Raw genomic sequence first — 18,556 nt, 5'->3', positions numbered from 1 at the left:
TTTATGTTATTTTTTACCATTCTTTATGAAAACACTACCATGTATGTTTTAATCAGGATATAAATTGCCTTTGACAAGTAACTTAATTGCCAAATCCAGTAGATACTTTTATTTCATACTTATGTCTGTAGTATTTGTTACTCCTCTTGTCTCTGGGTTCCTGTATACCTGAAGACTGGCCGTGATGGCTCATGCCTGTAATCCCAGCACTTTGGGAGGCTGAGGTGGGTGGATCACCTGAGGTCAGGAGTTCAAGACCAGTCTGGTCAACATGGCGAAACCCTGTCTCTACTAAAAAATGCAAAAATTAGCTGGGTGTGGTGGCAGGCATCTGTAATCCCAGCTACTCAGGAGGCTGAGGCAGGAGGCTTGAATCTGGGAGGCGGAGGTTGCAGAGAGCCGAGATCGTGCCACTACACTCCAGCCTAGGTATCAGAGCAAGACCCTGTACCCCCACCCAAAAAAAAAATATATATATACATATAGATAGATAGAGATACACACACACACACACAAGCCCAGTGTGGTGGTGCACACCTGTAGTTCCAGCTACTACAGAGGCTGAGGCAGGAGGATCACTTGGAGGCAGGAGAATCGCTTGAACCCAGGAGGTGGGGGTTGCAATGAGCCAAGATTGCACCATTGCGCTCAGGCCTGGGCTACAGAGTGAGACTCTGTCTCAAAAAAAAAAAAAAAAAAAAAAGAAAGAGAAAGAAATACCTGAGACTGGTTAATTTATAAAGAAAAGAGATTTAATTGGCTCAGAGTTCCACAGGCTCTACAGGAAGCATGGCTGGGGAGGCCTCAGGAAATTTACAGTCATGACGGAAGGCAAAACGGAAGTAGGCACGTCTTCACATGGCCAAAGCAGGAGGAAGGAGCAGGGAGGTGCCACACACTTCTAAACAACCAGATCTCCTGAGAACTCTATTACAAGAACAACATTAAAGGAAGAAATCCGCCCCCATGATCCAGTCACCTTCCACTAGGCCCCACCTCCAACATTGGGGATTACAGTTGAACATGAGATTTGTACGGGGACACAAATTCAAACCATATCAGCTCCTATGATACTACATGTTCCCAATTTTCATCTTCTCTGATTTTTTCTTCTCAGTCTCTTAATTATAGCTATTATCCAACTTCTGTTATCAGCCCCTGTTTTTCTGTTCTTCTGTACTCTCCTTGGGTGACTTCATCCATATCTATATACTGGTGACTTCTTATTTGTATTTCCAGACCATCACTTTCTTTTAAGCACTCTGTATATATGTGTATGTGTCTATACACTTTCATATAACCAGCTGCTTTGAATTGATGCACTTGGATACCCTAAACGCACTTCAAATATGACATGTTTAAAACTGAAGTTACCATCTTCTCCCTGCCTTCTTTACTGTAAATTCCCATTATTTATTATCTTCCACTTCTCTACGCTCAAAAATTTGTTATCATGGAATAAAAATTATACTTAATTCTCAAAATTACTTCAAGAGAGGAATATTTTTAAAGTTAACTCATTTTCATATAAACCATAAAGTATGCATTAAATACACAGTCTATAAGAACTTTGGATACTCATTAAAAGCACTCACAACACATTCCTTGTTTCAGTCCTATTTTATTAGAAATTTTTGCTGTGGAATTTGAATGTTAAAGGGCCCAATTATTAATAAAGCTGTCACCCTAGATATTCAGTGAGATTGGAAGAGTTAGATGAAATCCTTTTTCAGGCCAAACCCACTTGTTTTAACTTTAAAAAAAATTCCGTGTAAGATAAAATAACACTTCCTTAATAAAACTAAAAACAAAAAGCATCTTTAGAAGCTGTGTAGCATACTTTATTTATTTAGAGACAGTGTCTCACTCTGTTGCCCAGGCTGGAGTACAGTGGCACAATCTCAGTGCATTGCAATCTCCACCTCCCGGGTTCAAGCAATTCTCCTGCCTTAGTCTCTCGAGTAGCTGAGAGTACAAGTATGGACCACCACACCTGGCTAATTTTGGTATTTTTTGGTAGAGACAGAGTTGCACCATATTGGCTAGGGTGTTCTTTTGACCATGAGGCACCGTGCCTGGACTGTATAGCACACTTAAAAAAATAAGATTTGAAGTTAGAACTTAAGGCTTTGGGTCAATTAATAGTTTTTGTTTGTTTGTTTGTTTGAGACGGGATCTCGCTCTTTCACCCAGGCTGGAGTGCAGTGGCATCATCTTGGCTCACTGCAACCTCTGCCTCTTGGGTTTAAGCAGTCCTCCTGCCTCAGCTTCCTGAGTAGCTGGGACTACAGACGCATGCCACCACACCTGGTTAATTTTTGTATTTTTAGTAGAGACAGGGTTTCACCATGTTGGCCAGGCTGTACTCAAACTCTTAACATCAGGTAATCTGCCTGCCTCAGCCTCCCAAAGTGCTGGGATTACAGGTGTAAGCCATCATGCCCAGCCCCAATTAATAATTGTATTACCTTGAGCAATTCACTTAATCTCTGAGACTCAGTTTGCTCATTAGTAAAATGGTGATCATAATGATATATATCTCTTATAGTTATTAGGAAATTAAAGGGTAATATATATAAAGCATAAGCATAATGTTTGATGTGTATTAAATACTCAAATGTAGCTCCTATTATTGTCAGAGGACTCCTTACACTGTAAATACATGCTACAAAAATTTTATAATGCATTCTGTCAGCCATTGTAGTACAAATTAGCAAAACAGTTGATCTTGTAGACTAATTTTGAAGTTTCATATTGGTTTCATTTCAAGCACTATATATAAAATATCCAGAGTAATTCACTATATTAATTAGATTAATGCTGTCTTATTCAGGCTGCTCTAATAAAATATCATAAACTGGATGGCTTATAAACAATAGAAATTTATTTCTCACAGTTTGAGTTTGGAAAGTCCTATATCAAGAGGCTAACAGATATGGTGTCTAGTGAGGGTTTGCTCTTCTGGTTCATAGATGGTGCTTTCTTATTGTGTCCTCACATGGTGGATGGCACAAACAAGCTCCCTTAGGCCCCTTTTATAAGGGCACTAATCCTGTTCACAAGGGCTCTGCCCTCATATCCTAATCACCTCCTAAAGGCCCCACCTCTTAATACTGTTGCATTGGGGATTAGGTTTCAATATATGACTTTTGAGGGAACACAAACATGCAGATTATAACAAATGTCAAAATGAATTAATCTTTAAGAAAATTGGTGGCACTTTTTGTGTATCCTATTAAGAAGTTTGGTTACTGGGTAATATGTCTGTTGAACAGATTATAATTTAACTTTAACAAAATGTGAACATTATGGGAATATTTTTGAAGATTTTTTGAAAGCAACCTACCAGATTCTTTCTCACATTATATATTGGTGTGGTTGGTATTTTTCTTATGGCAAGAAATACCAGTAAGTCAACTATATAGACGTTTAAAATTAACATGAGTTAAATCCATTATAAATTTTAGAAAACCATTTATTCTGCAGTAGTTTCCAAAACTGGGGTATACCTATCCCAAGCTATATACTAAGATTTTTCAGGATATGTAAAGGCACAGAGAGCTTTAAAGGAATCTATTTCTAGTCTTTGGGGCCGTTGTTTATGTTTTTTGCATTGTCTTTTCCAAATTCTCTTACTTGTTAACTTTTGCTGTATGTATTTCCCATTATGCATTGATCCAAGATGTGAAAACCTCTAGGGCACCAAACAGGAAAAAAAAAAAAAAAAGTATTACCTCTATGGGAGAGTTCACTGAGTACAAAGCAAAAGAGTTTGCAAAAGAAGGTTATAGGGGGATGCTAGTAAAAATTCTTGGTAGCCAAAATGTCATATCTATCTATGTTATGTCGTATCTAGCTGCCTAATAATTAAGACGTGATATGCTTATCACAAGGGTTTATATTAACCTTATTGTAAGTACTTTATCATCATTTAGGATAAAGAAGAGGAGAAACTTGTAAAGTTCTCATACCTTGATGTAATATGTTAGAAGCAGTTGTAGTTTCATCCAGAGGCTTCTAATCCTTCAGACCATGACATTAATATGTTCGTTTGAATTTAACAATAAAGTTTGACTTCTGACAAAGACTGGTGTTACTGTTTATTTTGACAGTGAAGATCGGCTTTGTCAATTAAGTCGTATGACAGACATTTTTCATAAATGAGCTAAATCTGAAATTTTATTCAATTATTGTTTGGTGAAATACATATAGATCACATTTACAGTATACAGCATCCCCTGAAATGCATCTTTTGTAACTATGTAAATTTAAAACATTTTAAAATTCTGCAAGAGGGTACATAGCTTCTCAGAATTCCTTTAGGGTATATGGAAGCCAAAACATAAGCTGTAGAGGATTATTGTGAAAGTTATTTTAGCCATATAAAAGAAAACGAATGTATATATTTCTCTAATAACTTGAGGAAAGGAAGAAAAGAACAACTTGATATACAGCACTTCAGTTTCAATATAGAACATGCATTCTGTTGTAGTTTTGATAAGTCTGTATCTCAAATTTTTAGTGGCCGTTTCTGTTAGGCACTGCTGTTGCATGTCCTTGATGTCAGAGACATACTGTGATATCTTTTTGCTTTGCAGTCTATTGCTGATGGCTTTAAAGAGGCAGTTCGTTATGTCCTTCCACGTCTTATGCTGGTGCCAGTGTATCACTGTTGGCACTATTTTGAGTTACTAAAGGTAAGATTTTATAACAGAATCTCAAAGTACTTATCTAATAGAAAAGTTTACTTTTTAAAATTAATGTTGGAGACACACATTATCAGTCTTTTAGTTCTTATTTTATGTAATTAATAACTTTTATATATAACATTGCTCTAAATTTCTATCTTGTTTATCTTATAAAAGAAATAACTTTTGAAGTTAATATTTTTTTTCTGTGCAGTGTTGTATTCTTCCTCTCTTAGCTGGGACCCAAGTAACACATTAAAAATATATGTATAACTTTACAAAAAAAGATTCTCTGCTCTATTTTAATTAACTAGCCAGCCACTAGTCCTGGTCACATTGGCTAAGAGGGTTTGGGAGGCTAGTGATTAATTGTTGGCAAAAGTAGCTGTGGTTTAGGATGAGTCAGGCCATTATAGTCAATGACCTGATCTTAAATGCAGACCTAGTAGCAGGGATTTTAAAAAAGCAATCATCCAGGTAAGGGAAAAGTTTTTTTTAAAATTATGTGGTCAAACCAGCATTTTTAAATGTTGGCAATGTTAGAGGGCAACTCTAAGACTAATGATAGGACTTCTAATAAGACATAAACTATATTTTTAAAAATTTAGGCATCCACATATACATGTGGGGCTGCTTATATATTATTCATATGAAGCCTGCATATCTTTTGATGAGTTCTTTATGGATCCATTAGTATCCATGGAGACTTACACAATGAAGTTGCTCATCTATTTGTGGATAAAAGCTGGCTTCCTCCAGCATCAAATGCTGTGGGTAGTAGCACTCCATAAAAAAGAACATAAAAAAGAGATAAGTATTCATTAGAAGTAATCATATATATTCCTTGCCTAGATGCCTACAAGATACACATAGAATTATTCTGGCTTTTATGTTAATGTTACTACCGTGGATTAGATGGAAAAAGTTTTAACTATCTATCTAAACCAACGATGTGGTATCCTAAAGGAGAGGTACAAAATAATCAAGCAGAAAGATACTTTGCTTCTAAAGAGCAGTAAAAAAGTTGGAAGCTGGACATGGTGGCACAAGCCTGTAGTCCCACCTACTTGGGAGGCTGAGATAAGAGGATCACATGAGGTCAGGAGTTCAAGGCCAGCCTGAGCAACATAGTAAGACTCTGTCAAAGAAAAAAAAAGTTGAGAAAGAACATTTTACTGAGCAAGATATGTAGGAATTACAGTTGAGAAGGGGCCATAATCTGAAAGTAGACAGAAGTTCTTAGATGTTAGCTAGAGTCAGTGAAAATCAGTAGCAGTGATAGAGATAAATGAATGGATTGTCACCAGAAAATCTCCATCTCTCATATGCTCACTTTGGTAATCACTCCTACCTTTAAAAGATCAAGAGAAATTGTGTAAGGAATTAGAAATGGGAAAAGAAACACTCATTGATGAGTTCTCATGCTTGTCCAAAGGCAGCAGATATTCTTATTACTAGGTAGTAGTAATTTTGGGCTTCAAAGAATGAATAAAGAGAGCCAGGTGTGGTGGCTCATGCCTGTAATCCCAGCACTTTGGGAGTTCAAGGGGGAGCAAGTTACTTGAGGCTAGGAGTTCGAGACCAGTCTGGCCAACATGGTGAAATCATGTTTTTAGTATCTATTAAAAATACAAAAATTAGCCAGGCGTAGTGGCACATGCCTGTAATCCCAGCTACTCAGGGGGCAACAGAACGAGACTCCATCTCAAGAAAAAAAAAAAGAAAAGAAAAAAAGAATGAATAAAGAGAAACTACCCATGTCTGATCAATGAAACTGTAACCCTTAGAATAAATATGGAGTATACTCAGTTTTAATTAATGCACAGCAACAACAAGAACAAATGGAAATGTGGAATGGAAAGACAGGCCTTAGAAGAGATTAGAAATGGCAAAAGATTTGAATCACTTCACAAAACAGGATATCCAAAATGGCAGTAAACGTGTATTCAAACTCATTAAAAATCAAGGAAATGCAGTTAAAGCCACAGGATACCATTACATACACACCAGATTACAGAAATTTGAAAGTCTGAAAATATCCATAAACAGCAGCATGAACTATTTGCATTCAGCTAGGAATGAAACTGTATAACCCACTTTGGAAAACTGTTTGGCATTACCTTTTAAATTAAAAAATATGCGTACTGTGTGACTAGGCAGTTCCATCCTTGAATATATACTCTAAAGAAACAAAATGCATGCACATGTATACCAAGAGAAATGTACAAGAAAGTCTATACCAGGTGTCAGTAATAGCAAACCCTGTTTGCCAACCAGAAAAGTGTAAATAAATTGTGGTTCATTCAGGTAATGAAAGAAAATTATACTAGAACAACACACATCAATGACACTTACAAATAAACTTTGAGAGATAATATTTCATTGGTGTGTTATACCATATTTATTTATCCATTCATCTGTTGATAGACCATTGAATTTTTTTTTTTTTTGAGATGGAGTCTTGCTCCGTTGCCAGGCTGGAGTGCAGTGGTGCGATCTCAGCTCACTGCAACCTCTGCCCCCGGATTCAAGCAATTCTCCTGCCTCAGCCTCCTGAGTAGCTGGGACTACAGGTGCACGTCGCCACGCCCGGCTAATTTTTGTATTTTTAGTAGAGACGGGGTTTCACCATGTTGACCAGGATAGACTCGATCTCTTGACCTCGTGATCTGCCCATCTCAGCCTCCAAAATGCTGGGATTACAGGCATGAGCCACCGCGCCTGGCCGACTGTTGGATTTTTTTTTTACTTTTTGTTTACTATAAATAATGCTTCTGTGAATGTGGGTGTACAAATACGCCTTTGAGACCTTGTTTTGAATTCTTTTATGTGTATACCTGGGAGTGGAATGGGTGGATCATATGGTAATTTTATCTTTAATTTTTTGAGGAACTACCATACTGTTTTCCATGGTAACTGCACTATTTTACATTCCTACCAACCGTGCACAAGGTTCTGATTTCTCCACATCTTTACCAAACCTTGTTAATTTCTTTCTTTCTTTCTTTCTTTTTTTGAGATGGAGTTCCACTCTTGTCACCCAGGCTGGAGTGCAATGGCACGATCTTGGCTCACTGCAACCTCCGCCTCCCAGGTTCAAGCGATTCTCCTGCCTCAGCCTCCCGAGTAGCTGGGATTATAGGCGCCCGCCACCACGCCCAGCTAATTTTTTGTATTTTTAGTAGAGACAGGGTTTCACTATGTTGGCCAGGCTGGTCTCGAACTCCTGACCTGAGGCAGTTCACCTGCTTTGTCCTCCCCAAGTGCTGGGATTATGGGCATAAGCCACCATGCCTGGCCTGTTTTTTTGTTTGTTTGTTTGTTTTTTAATAGTAGTCATCCTAATGGATATGAGGTGGTATCTCATTGTGGTTTTGATTTTAATTTTCTTAATGACTAGTGATCTTGAGTATCTTTTATGTGCTTCTTAACTATTTGTATATCATCTATTTTATTGTGGTGTTTTTGGGACAGGGTCTTGCTCTGTTACCCAGGCTGGAGTGCAGTGATACAGTCATGGCTTACTGCAGCCTTGACCTCCTGGGCTCAAACGACCCTAGTACAGTGAATTAGAGATAAATTGATAATTTATTGGAATTTCCCTTTTCTATGGGCACACATGTCCATAGTAGATGTAGCATTTGGTAGGAGTTTCAACAAAAGCAGGGTAAATATTTCAGTGAAGTCTCATACATAATTAAGAAAAAACTTACATGAAATATAAAATCTTGGACAGGATACACTTATAGACAACTAGGGATAATGATGAGTATCAGGTAGCAAGGAATATATTCTTCAGCTAGGTTCATAAGATATTACCCATTAAAGCCAGGCACAGCAGGTCACGCTTGTGATCCGAGCACTTTAGGAGGCCAAGGAAGGTGGATTGCTGGAGCTCAGGAATTTGAGACCAGCCTAGGTAACATGGCCAAACCCCATCTCTACAAAAAATTATCTGGGTGTGGTGGCACATGCCTGTAGTCCAAGCTACTAGGGGGTCGGAGGGTTAAAGCAGGAGGATCACTTGAACCCGGGACATTGAAGCTGCAGTAAGCCAAGATCGTGCCACTGCATTCCAGCCTAGTTGACAAAGTGAAACTTTGTCTCAAAGAAAAAGGAAAGATATTACCCATTAATAAACAATCACTTTTATTTTTAATTTTAAGCATACATAGCAAGGGTATCTTTTCTCTTTGACCTCTTTTCCAAAGTACACTCATTTCATTTTATTTCTTAAACTCAGTAGTTATCCAGTTTGTTTTCAACATAGAATCCATTTCAACTCAGTGGTCATCAGATTTAGACACAGACCAGTGTTATGCGTAGCTGTGTCTGGTGTCATTGTAGAGCGACAGGGTGTTAGTGTAGCAAAAAAGCAGAGACTTTGGGGTCAGAGCTCCTGGGTTTGGATACAAACTCTCTTATTTATGTTGGGCAAATTACTTAATTTCTCTGTGCCTCATTTCCTTCATCTGTAACATACGATAATAGTACCTTGTCTTACAGAGTTGTAATTAAAAGTTAAATAAGCTAATACATAAAAGAGGGTGCCCAGAGTAGAGCTCAAAAAACATTCATTATTGGTCTAAATACTTAACAAAATCATACAGTAGTCATTTATTCCAGTTACTACTGACAACCACCTAGTGGGTACACCTACCACGTGCAGGTAAACTAAAAAGGAATAAAACATGTCCCTAGGCATTAAGGTGTTCACAATTTAGTGAAGAAAATAGATGTCAAACAAATAATTACAATATTATAAGAGCCTAATAGAAGTAGTACTATGAGATCAATAAAGCAGGAGTTACTAGCTCTGCTTAGGAAAGTCAGAAAAAAAATCATATTAATTTTTCCTTTGTTTAGTAAAGTAAAAAAAAAAAAAAAAAAAAAAAAAAACATTGGTTTTGGGTATATAGGGATTCGTCCTACTGAGAGAGAGCAAAGAGTGTGTGCGTGTGTGGGTATGTATGTGTGTGTGTGTCCTTATTTATTTGGGGGAGTCATGAAAGACAAATGCTGAGGAACTCTGCAGAGTAAAAGAGACAATAGAAACATGACACTTTAGTGCATCATGGACCAGTTCCTGTTTTGGGGGAAAATATTACCTTAAAGGATGTTATTAGAACAATTGGCAAAATTGGAATATACACTATAGATGAGATTACAGATTAATCAGTGTTAAATTTCCTGAAGTTGATCACTATACCGTGATTCTGTAAAACAAAATCCTTGTTGTAAGATGAACTATTAGAAACATTAAAGGAGTAAAGGAGAGTGATACTAGTTGAGAGTAATTTGTGATACATTTGACATTTCTTTATATTTCAAAAACTACTGCAAAACCATTCAGCGATAGTCCCCCTTCCTGTGCAAGGAACTGAATGGATAGTATCACAAACTACTGAAAAAACAGTCTGCACACACTGGCACACAGAATGATGAAGCATGTGACAGAATGTTAAAAATTGGTGATTCAGAGTATTACAGGAGTTATTTGTGTTACTTTTACTACAACTGTTCTATAAATTTGGTATTTCAAAAGAAAAAATTTAAGAGGGAAAAGGCATAATCAGAAGGCATCTTCAAGAGGAAGCATTTCAACTGTGTCCTAGCAGCTAAATTCACCAGGTGGATGAGGAGGTTAAAGACTGATATGTAGAAAGCTAACAGGGGCATGAAAGTGCATTACTTATTTGCACATAGTTCAGTACAGTAATTTTTCTTTTTCTTTTTTTCTTTTTCTTTTTTTTTGAGACAGTCTTCCCCTGTCACCCAGGCTGGAGTGCAGTGGTGCGATCTCGGCTCACTGCAAGCTCCGCCTCCCAGGTTCAAGTGATTCTCATGCCTCAGTCTCCCGAGTAGCTGGGATTACCGGCGTGCACCACCATGTGCAGCTAATTGTTTTGTATTTTTATTTTTGTGTTTTTTATTTTTATTTTCATTTTTTGCGGAGGGGGGAAACGGAGTCTCACTCTATCACCCAGACTGGAGTGTAATGGCACAATCTCGGCTCACTGTATTCTCTACCTCGCATGATCAGATCATCCTCCTACCTCAGCCTCCCAAATAGCTGGGACTACATGTGCACATCACCACGCCTGGCTAATTTTTGTATTTTTTGTAGAGACAGGGTTTCGCCATGTGCTCAGTCTGGTCTTGAACTCCTGGGCTTAAGTGATCTTCCCGCCTTGGCCTCCCAATATGTTGGGATTACAAGTGTGAGCCACCTTGCCTGGCCTAGTAATTTCTGTGTAAGATGTTTGGAATACATTCTTTTAAGTATTTGTAGAATATTAGTTGGATATTCATTAATATGATGTTTAGCAAACCTCACTGCTGAAAATTCAAGAAATATTTAGCAAATTATTGGATTATTTTGCCAAACAGAGCCATTGTTTAATATACCTCCATTACCAGGAAATCCCACTCTAAATATCCTCAATTTTGTCCTCCTTTACAGCTTATAATTATTACATGATTATTTAAAAATGACGCGTGGAAGAGTTTGAGCAGCATTAAGACCAAGTAGACAATGAAAGTTTGGTATCCTCATACCTTTTTGGTAGAATCTCACTACTGGTGATAATTTAGATATTTGGATCAACAAAAACAATAAGAATAAAACAGTTCTAATTAAGCATTTGATATCATCAACATTCATATTTATTAAAGAAATATTTTAGAGTGGAGCTGAGTAGACTCTTTCTATAAGAAATCTTTAAAGAAGACTCTGTAAGAAATCTTTAAAGCAGCAAAATAAGTGATTTTGCCAGTAACTTTCACCTGTAGAAGTCAGAATAACCAAGCACAGATCCCTTTTCAAACTTTCTGATATTTTGACTTTGCTTCCATCCTTTCTATTGCTTACTCTAGAGATTAAGGTATTACTTCTAATGATAGTCATTTACATTATTTATGTTGCTAATCTCTTGATGACAAGATCTCTACATGTATCTTGAAATAAAATCAAATGGCTCTGCGCTTCATGTAGAGAATAATTTCTAAGACATATAAATAAAAGGTAATGGACAAAGTTCTCAAACAATATCCAGTTAGTTATTTGCTGAGGAAAGGGAACCATTGCTGAATGCTTTTGAGATTGCTCTTGGAATATAAGGAAAATTTTAATTTATCACAAAATCTCTAATAAGTTAGTTTAAGATCACAAAATAGATTTAAGTTTTTAAAAATTTTCTGAAGTGATCTAATTCCCCATATCCTTGCATAAATATATATTTATAAATACATAATATATATAATATCTATATGATGCTCCAGTTTGAATTCTTCTTTCAAAAAGATTAAAACAGTTTGAGAGCAGCCTGGGCAGCATAGCGAGACTCCACCTCTACAGAAAAAATTTTTTAAAAATTAGCCAAGCATGGTGGCACACATCTATAGTTCCAGCTACTTGGGAGGCTGAGATGGAAGGATCACTTGAGTCCAGGAAGTTGAGGCAAGGCTGCAGTGAGCCATGATCACCTCACTGTACTCTAGTCTGGGTGACAGAGTGAGACCCTGTCTCAAAAAAAAAAAAAAAAGTCAAAACATTGGAGCACAATACAGTCCACTCTGAATTATTTACTGTAAGTAAATTTTCTTTCTTTCTGACAGTGAAATACAAGAGAAAATTTTGGGGCAAATGAAATAGAGCCAGAGTTTTAGGGATTAATAAGTCAGTTTCTAAATCTTACTTCTTAAAGGTTGAGATAGAATGTTAATTTTCATGGTTTCTTGACATTTACTAGAATGGTTGAATTTCATGTTGTAAAACAGCAGTGGAATCCTTTGAGAGATGCAGTTTACAGAAAAGTTTATGATGGATTGAAGTGTTAAAAGTTAGTACACTTGATTATGTTATATAACAAAGATTTGTAAACTTTTTGAAATTGCTAAAACAAAGTAATCATTAGAGAATATGAAATAGTTTATAGTTATTTATCTTATTTTCTCTATTCATAGTCACTAATGAATAAAAGTAAGTTGTAAGCTTCATGCTTTAGATGTTTTAAACTTTTTTAGTATATTTGGAAAATATAGCCTGGCACAATGGCTCACGCCTGTAATTTCAACACTTTGGGAGGCAGAGGTGGGAGGATAGCTTGAGCCCAGGAGTTTGGGACCAGCCTACTGAGACCCTGTCTCTACAAAAAATAAAAATAAAAATAAAAAAATTAGCTGGGCTGGGCGCAGTGGCTCACGCCTGTAATCCCAGCACTTTGGGAGGCCAAGGCAGGTGGATCACGAGGTCAGGAGATTGAGACCATCCTGGCCAACATAGTGAAACCCCATCTCTACTAAAAATACAGAAAGTAGCCAGACATGGTGGCGCATGCCTGTGATCCCACCTACTCAGGAGGCGGAGGCAGGAGAATCCCTTGAACCAGGGAGTTGGAGGTTGCAGTGAGCCAAGATGGCGCCACAGCACTCTAGCCTGGCGACAGAATGAGACTCCTCAAAAAAAATTAACTGGATGTGGTGGCATGCTACTGTGATCCCAGCTACTCAGGAGGCCTTATGCCCAGGAGGTCGAGGCTGCAGTTAGCCCTGCCACTGTACTCCAGCCTGGGTGACAGAGTGAGTGAGACCCTGTCTCAAAAAAAATAGAAAATAAAAATAAAATGTCCAAATGGTTTTTACAGTTGTTTTTTTTTTGTTTTGTTTGTTTTTTTCCTGATTGCTATGCTCATGTTAGTTTATATCTGTATTGTGTTATTGTGTTTATATTTATAGAAAGAGGGTTGGGCCAGGCCTGGTGGCTCACACCTGTAATTCCAGCACTTTGGGAGGTAGAGGCAGAAGCATAGCTTGAGCAGGTGTTCAAGACCAGCCTGGGAGACATAGCAAGACCCTGTCTCTACAGAAATTTTAAAAATTAGCTGGGTGTGGTGGCATTCGCCTGTGGTCTCAGCTACTTGAGAGGCTGAGAGTGGAGGATCATTAGAACCCAGGAGCTCAAGACCACAGTGAGCGAGACCCTGTTTCCAAAAAAAAAGAAAGAGGGTTGGTTTGAGAGGTCAGTAGGTATATATAAAATTATAGCTGTTTTTATTAAGTATATATAAAATTAATTTAGAGTTGATAATATCTGTTGCTGCTTTCTCTATTACTAGAAAGTTGGGAGAAGAATCAAACAGTGCAGTTTTGATTTTTCTTTCTGTTTTTTCTTAGCAATTGAAAGCATGTAGTGAAGAACAAGAAGACAGAGAATGTTTGAACCAAGCTATTACTGCTCTCATGAATCTCCAAGGTAGCATGGACCGAATTTACAAGCAGCATTCACCTAGACGCCGACCTGGGTAATTCCAAAGTGTTGAAAATGTGAATGCCTCTGCTTACTTCGCTGTCTCTGATGCCTGGTTTTCTAAAGAAGTGTGATTTTTTGTGATAGTTACATTCTTGAAAGTTGTGCTTGTCGTGCTTTTATATACTTTTATCTTGGTCACTTACTCTTTTTACTCTTTTTTCCTTTTCCTTTCCTTTTTTTTTTTTTGAGAAGGAGTCTCTATTGCCCAGGCTGGAGTTCAGTGGTATAATCTCAGCTCACTGCAACCTTCACCTCCTGGGTTCAAGTGATTCTACTGCCTCCGCCTCCCAAGTAGCTGGGACTACAGGAGCCCGCCACCATGCCCAGCTAATTTTTGTATTTTTAGTAGAGATGGGGTTTTACCATGTTGGCCAGGCTGGTCTTGAACTCCTGACCTCAAATGATCTACCTACCTCAGCCTCCCAAAGTGCTGGGATTACAGGTGTAAGCCACCGTGCCCAACCTTTTTTTCTTGTTTCTAAGAGACAGGGTCTCACTCTGTTGCCCAGGCTGGAGAGCAGTGATGTGATCTCAGCTCACAGCAGCCTCAATCTCTTGGGCTCAAGTGGTCCTCCTGCCTCAACCCTCTGGAGTAGCTGGGACTGACATAGCTGGGTGGCACATGCCACCACACCTGCCTAATTTTTGTATTTTTTGTTGAAACAGGGTTTTGCTATGTTGCCCAGGCTGGTCTTGAACTCCTGGGCTCAGGTGATCTGCCTGCTTTGGCCTCCCAAAGTGTTGGGATTGCAGGTCTGAGCCACTGCACCTGGCCAACCCAGCCTAGTCTTAAGCCACTGCTGGGCGCAGTGGCTCACGCCTGTAATCCCAGCGTTTTTGGGAGTCCTAGGTGGTCAGATCGCCTGAGGTCAGGAATTCGAGACCAGCCTGGCCAACATGGTGAAACCCCGTCTCTACTAAAAACACAAAAATTAGCCAGGTATGGTGGCAGGCACCTGTAATCCCAGCTACTCGGGAGGCTGAGGCAGGAGAATCACTTAAACCCGGGAGGCAGAGGTTGCAGTGAGCCAAGATCATGCCATTGCACTCCAGCCTGGGGACAGGAGCAAGACTTCGTCTCAAAAAAATAAAAAATAAAAAGATTAGCACTGTTATATTATTAGGATAGACTTAATAAATGTTTAAAAGTATAATCTATGAAAGAAATTTAGGATTTTTTGTAATTTTAGTTCTTATAGAGCCAGTAGTACTTCTCTTTCATAATAATGAAATTGAGGGATGTATTATTTAGTGGCAAAGTTAGAACTAAATGCTGTGTGTAAAAGCTACTGATTGGTTATTTAATATTTTTCTCACATGATTTGAGATGGTTTATGCTTGAAACCATTTGGGTTGCCTAGCTATTGAATAAGCTCTATTGTTTGTTTGTTTTTTTTAGAGATCCTGTTTGCCCTTTTTATAGTCACCAATTAAGAAGCAAACACCTGGCTATCAAAAAAATGAATGAAATTCAGAAAAATATCGATGGATGGGAAGGCAAAGATATTGGACAGTGTTGTAATGAATTCATTATGGAGGGACCATTGACAAGAATCGGTGCCAAACATGAACGGCATATTTTTCTGTTTGATGGCTTAATGATCAGTTGTAAACCTAATCATGGCCAGACTCGGCTTCCAGGTTACAGTAGTGCAGAATACAGGTTAAAAGAAAAATTTGTCATGAGGAAAATACAAATTTGTGATAAAGAAGATACTTGTGAGTGCAAGCATGCTTTTGAATTAGTATCCAAAGATGAGAACAGCGTAGTATTTGCTGCTAAGTCTGCTGAAGAAAAAAACAACTGGATGGCAGCCCTTATTTCTCTTCATTATCGTAGTACTCTAGATCGAATGTTAGATTCAGTATTACTGAAAGAAGAAAATGAGCAACCACTGAGATTACCAAGTCCTGAAGTATATCGTTTTGTAGTAAAAGACTCTGAGGAAAACATTGTTTTTGAAGACAACTTGCAAAGTAGAAGTGGCATCCCCATTATTAAAGGAGGAACTGTAGTGAAGTTAATTGAAAGGTTAACATATCATATGTATGCAGGTATGTGAAACTCATTACACCTGCTGACCTAGGGCCTGGGACCCAAAAGCTTTTTAAGGATGCTCAAAAATATTTGAGGCTTGGAGAAAAAACGGATTGCCTCCAAAATACAAAAATACTGCAAAAACAAAAAGAATAAATAAGAGAAGGAATTAAATGTGTAAAAATGTAATATTGTTAACTTCATTAATTATTGAATATTCATAAAATATATGTATTTATGAATTTCGAATTTGAAAACAATTCTCGTTTATTAAGAATATACCATAGTATATTCTCTATGTCAGTATTTCTCTGTATATGGCAGGGATACTATGGTATCCTGCCAGTACCATGATTGTCAGGAAGAGCCACAATCTGAGGAGCCAAAGTAAAAAGAAAAAGGGAGGAAGGCCTCCAAATATGGTACTTTGAGTTAATTAAACTGAATACATTAAACATGAAACCTGTTTTATGCTCTGCCTTTTCAGATCCCAATTTTGTTCGTACTTTTCTTACCACATATCGTTCATTTTGTAAACCACAGGAATTGCTGAGCTTACTGATTGAACGGTAAGAAAAATATGTATTTCACTTATATTGACATTTTGTGAAAAATTAACTGTATTTTGTAAAGTGCCTAGTACCTAATAAATACTCAAGTACTTATTGAACATATTTTATTTGGCATTAAATCGGCAGTATTACTATTCTCTTCAAATAAGAGTACTCCCCAAAATCTGTTTATAACACAGATCTTTTCAGCTCTTAGAAATATTTCAAGTGGTGGGCCGGGCGCGGTGGTTCAAGCCTGTAATCCCAGCACTTTGGGAGGCCGAGACGGGTGGATCACGAGGTCAGGAGATCGAGACCATCCTGGCTAACACGGTGAAACCCCATCTCTACTAAAAAATGCAAAAAAAACTAGCCGGGCAAGGTGGCGGGGCATCTGTAGTCCCAGCTACTCAGGAGGCTGAGGCAGGAGAATGGCGTAAACCCAGGAGGCGGAGCTTGCAGTGAGCTGAGATCCGGCCACTGCACTCCAGCCTGGGTGACAGAGCGAGACTCCGTCTCCAAAAAAAAAAAAAAAAAAATTTCAAGTGGTAATCAGAAAGACTACTTTGGAGGATGAAAGCACTAGATTTTAATGAATATTGTTCTGTGTAATAAAATGATACTTTCTTAAAAGAGACTTTTCTACTTACCACTTTTTTTTTTTTACTGTAGACTACTTTGCCAAATACTTTCCACTTTTAAAACAAACTTGTTATGAAAACTTTCACAACATATACAAGAGCAGATAGAAGAATATAATAAACCCATTTATCCATCAGCCACCTTCAGTAATTATCAACTCATTGTTTCATCGGTTTCCCTACAAATTTAAACACCCCACCCCATGATTGTTTTGAAGTAGATCCTAGACAACATAATTCATCTATAAATATTTTTCTATGTATCTCTAGAAAATATAGACTCTTATTTTTTTTAAATCAGGTATCATTATTAAACCTAAAAAATCAGCAATTCCTTTATTATGATTAACTTTTAAAAATCAGTGTTGGGTTGAATTTTTTTTATTTGTTTTATAGTATACTTTTTTAAATGTTTTATAGTTTAAAATGTAGAATCTGAACTCCAAAATGATTTTTTGTTTTACATTTTAAAACTTACTAAAACTTATTACTTATACCAAAGCTTATCAACTGTATTATCAAGATATAATTCTAGATCTCTATCACTATGTTGTTTTATGAAACTAAATTTACCAGACTGAATCAGTGTAATGTGCTATAAAGATCTACTTAGTTCTGTTTCCATGTCCAGAAAAAGAAAGCACACTTGTTAGACTTATAGTTTAGCTGTATTTCCTATGTTTTGAGCAATTTTTTTAATTTTTATCTTATCCACTTAGGTAAATTATTTAAATATTGTTAAATATTCAGTTTTGGCCCTCTCTTTGAATTTGTACTCATTTAAAGAAATTTATGGCCGGGCGCGGTGGCTCACGCCTGTAATCCCAGCACTTTGGGAGGCCGAGGTGGGTGGATCACGAGGTCAGGAGTTCAACACCAGCCTGGCCAAGTTGGTGAAACTCCGTCTCTACTAAAAATACAAAAATTAGCCAGGCGTGGTGGCACGTGCCTGTAATCCCTGCTACTCAGGAGGCTGAGGCAGAGAATTGCTTGACCCCGGGAGGCGGAGCTTGCAGTGAGCTGAGATCGTGCCATTGCACTCCAGCCTGGGCGACAGAGCGAGACTCCATCTCAAAAAAAAAAAAAAAAAAAAATTTATTAGCCTACTTTCATTTTAATAATATAAATATTAAAGACAGATTAAGTAAGCCATTTCTATCATGTTCTTTAAATTGCTTATGAATTCTTTCCTTGGCTCTTTCCACTGGACCTTTTCCGTATTGATCAGTGCTAAAAAGCAAAACTTTAGTTTTTATGAAAGTAAGAATACAAAACCTTAGTTTTGTATAGCCAAAGGACAGTTTTTTGTAGTATACCATACCTTAAGG

General features: G+C 37.6%; 1 protein-coding gene across 5 annotated transcripts in view; it reads left to right on the top strand.

Moving 5' to 3' along the window:
* SOS2 (SOS Ras/Rho guanine nucleotide exchange factor 2) overlaps positions 1–18,556 on the top strand; it is a 114,675-nt gene that overhangs the window by 55,764 nt on the left and 40,355 nt on the right. For all 5 annotated transcript variants that reach the window (XR_012415771.1, XM_065548783.2, XM_065548785.2 and 2 more), the window contains 4 exons: positions 4,599–4,697; positions 13,863–13,990; positions 15,398–16,053; positions 16,524–16,605. Coding sequence is in view for 4 of the 5 variants with exons in the window: in XM_065548783.2 (XP_065404855.1) it covers positions 4,599–4,697; positions 13,863–13,990; positions 15,398–16,053; positions 16,524–16,605 (965 nt within the window). In the remaining variant the exon portion in view is untranslated. The remainder of the gene's footprint in view (positions 1–4,598; positions 4,698–13,862; positions 13,991–15,397; positions 16,054–16,523; positions 16,606–18,556) is intronic.

This window comes from Macaca fascicularis, chromosome 7 (genome assembly GCF_037993035.2).
Source record: "Macaca fascicularis isolate 582-1 chromosome 7, T2T-MFA8v1.1".
NCBI lineage: Eukaryota > Metazoa > Chordata > Mammalia > Primates > Cercopithecidae > Macaca > Macaca fascicularis.
The sequence above is the reverse complement of the archived record's forward strand: the minus strand, read 5'-3'. Positions and strand labels throughout refer to the sequence as shown.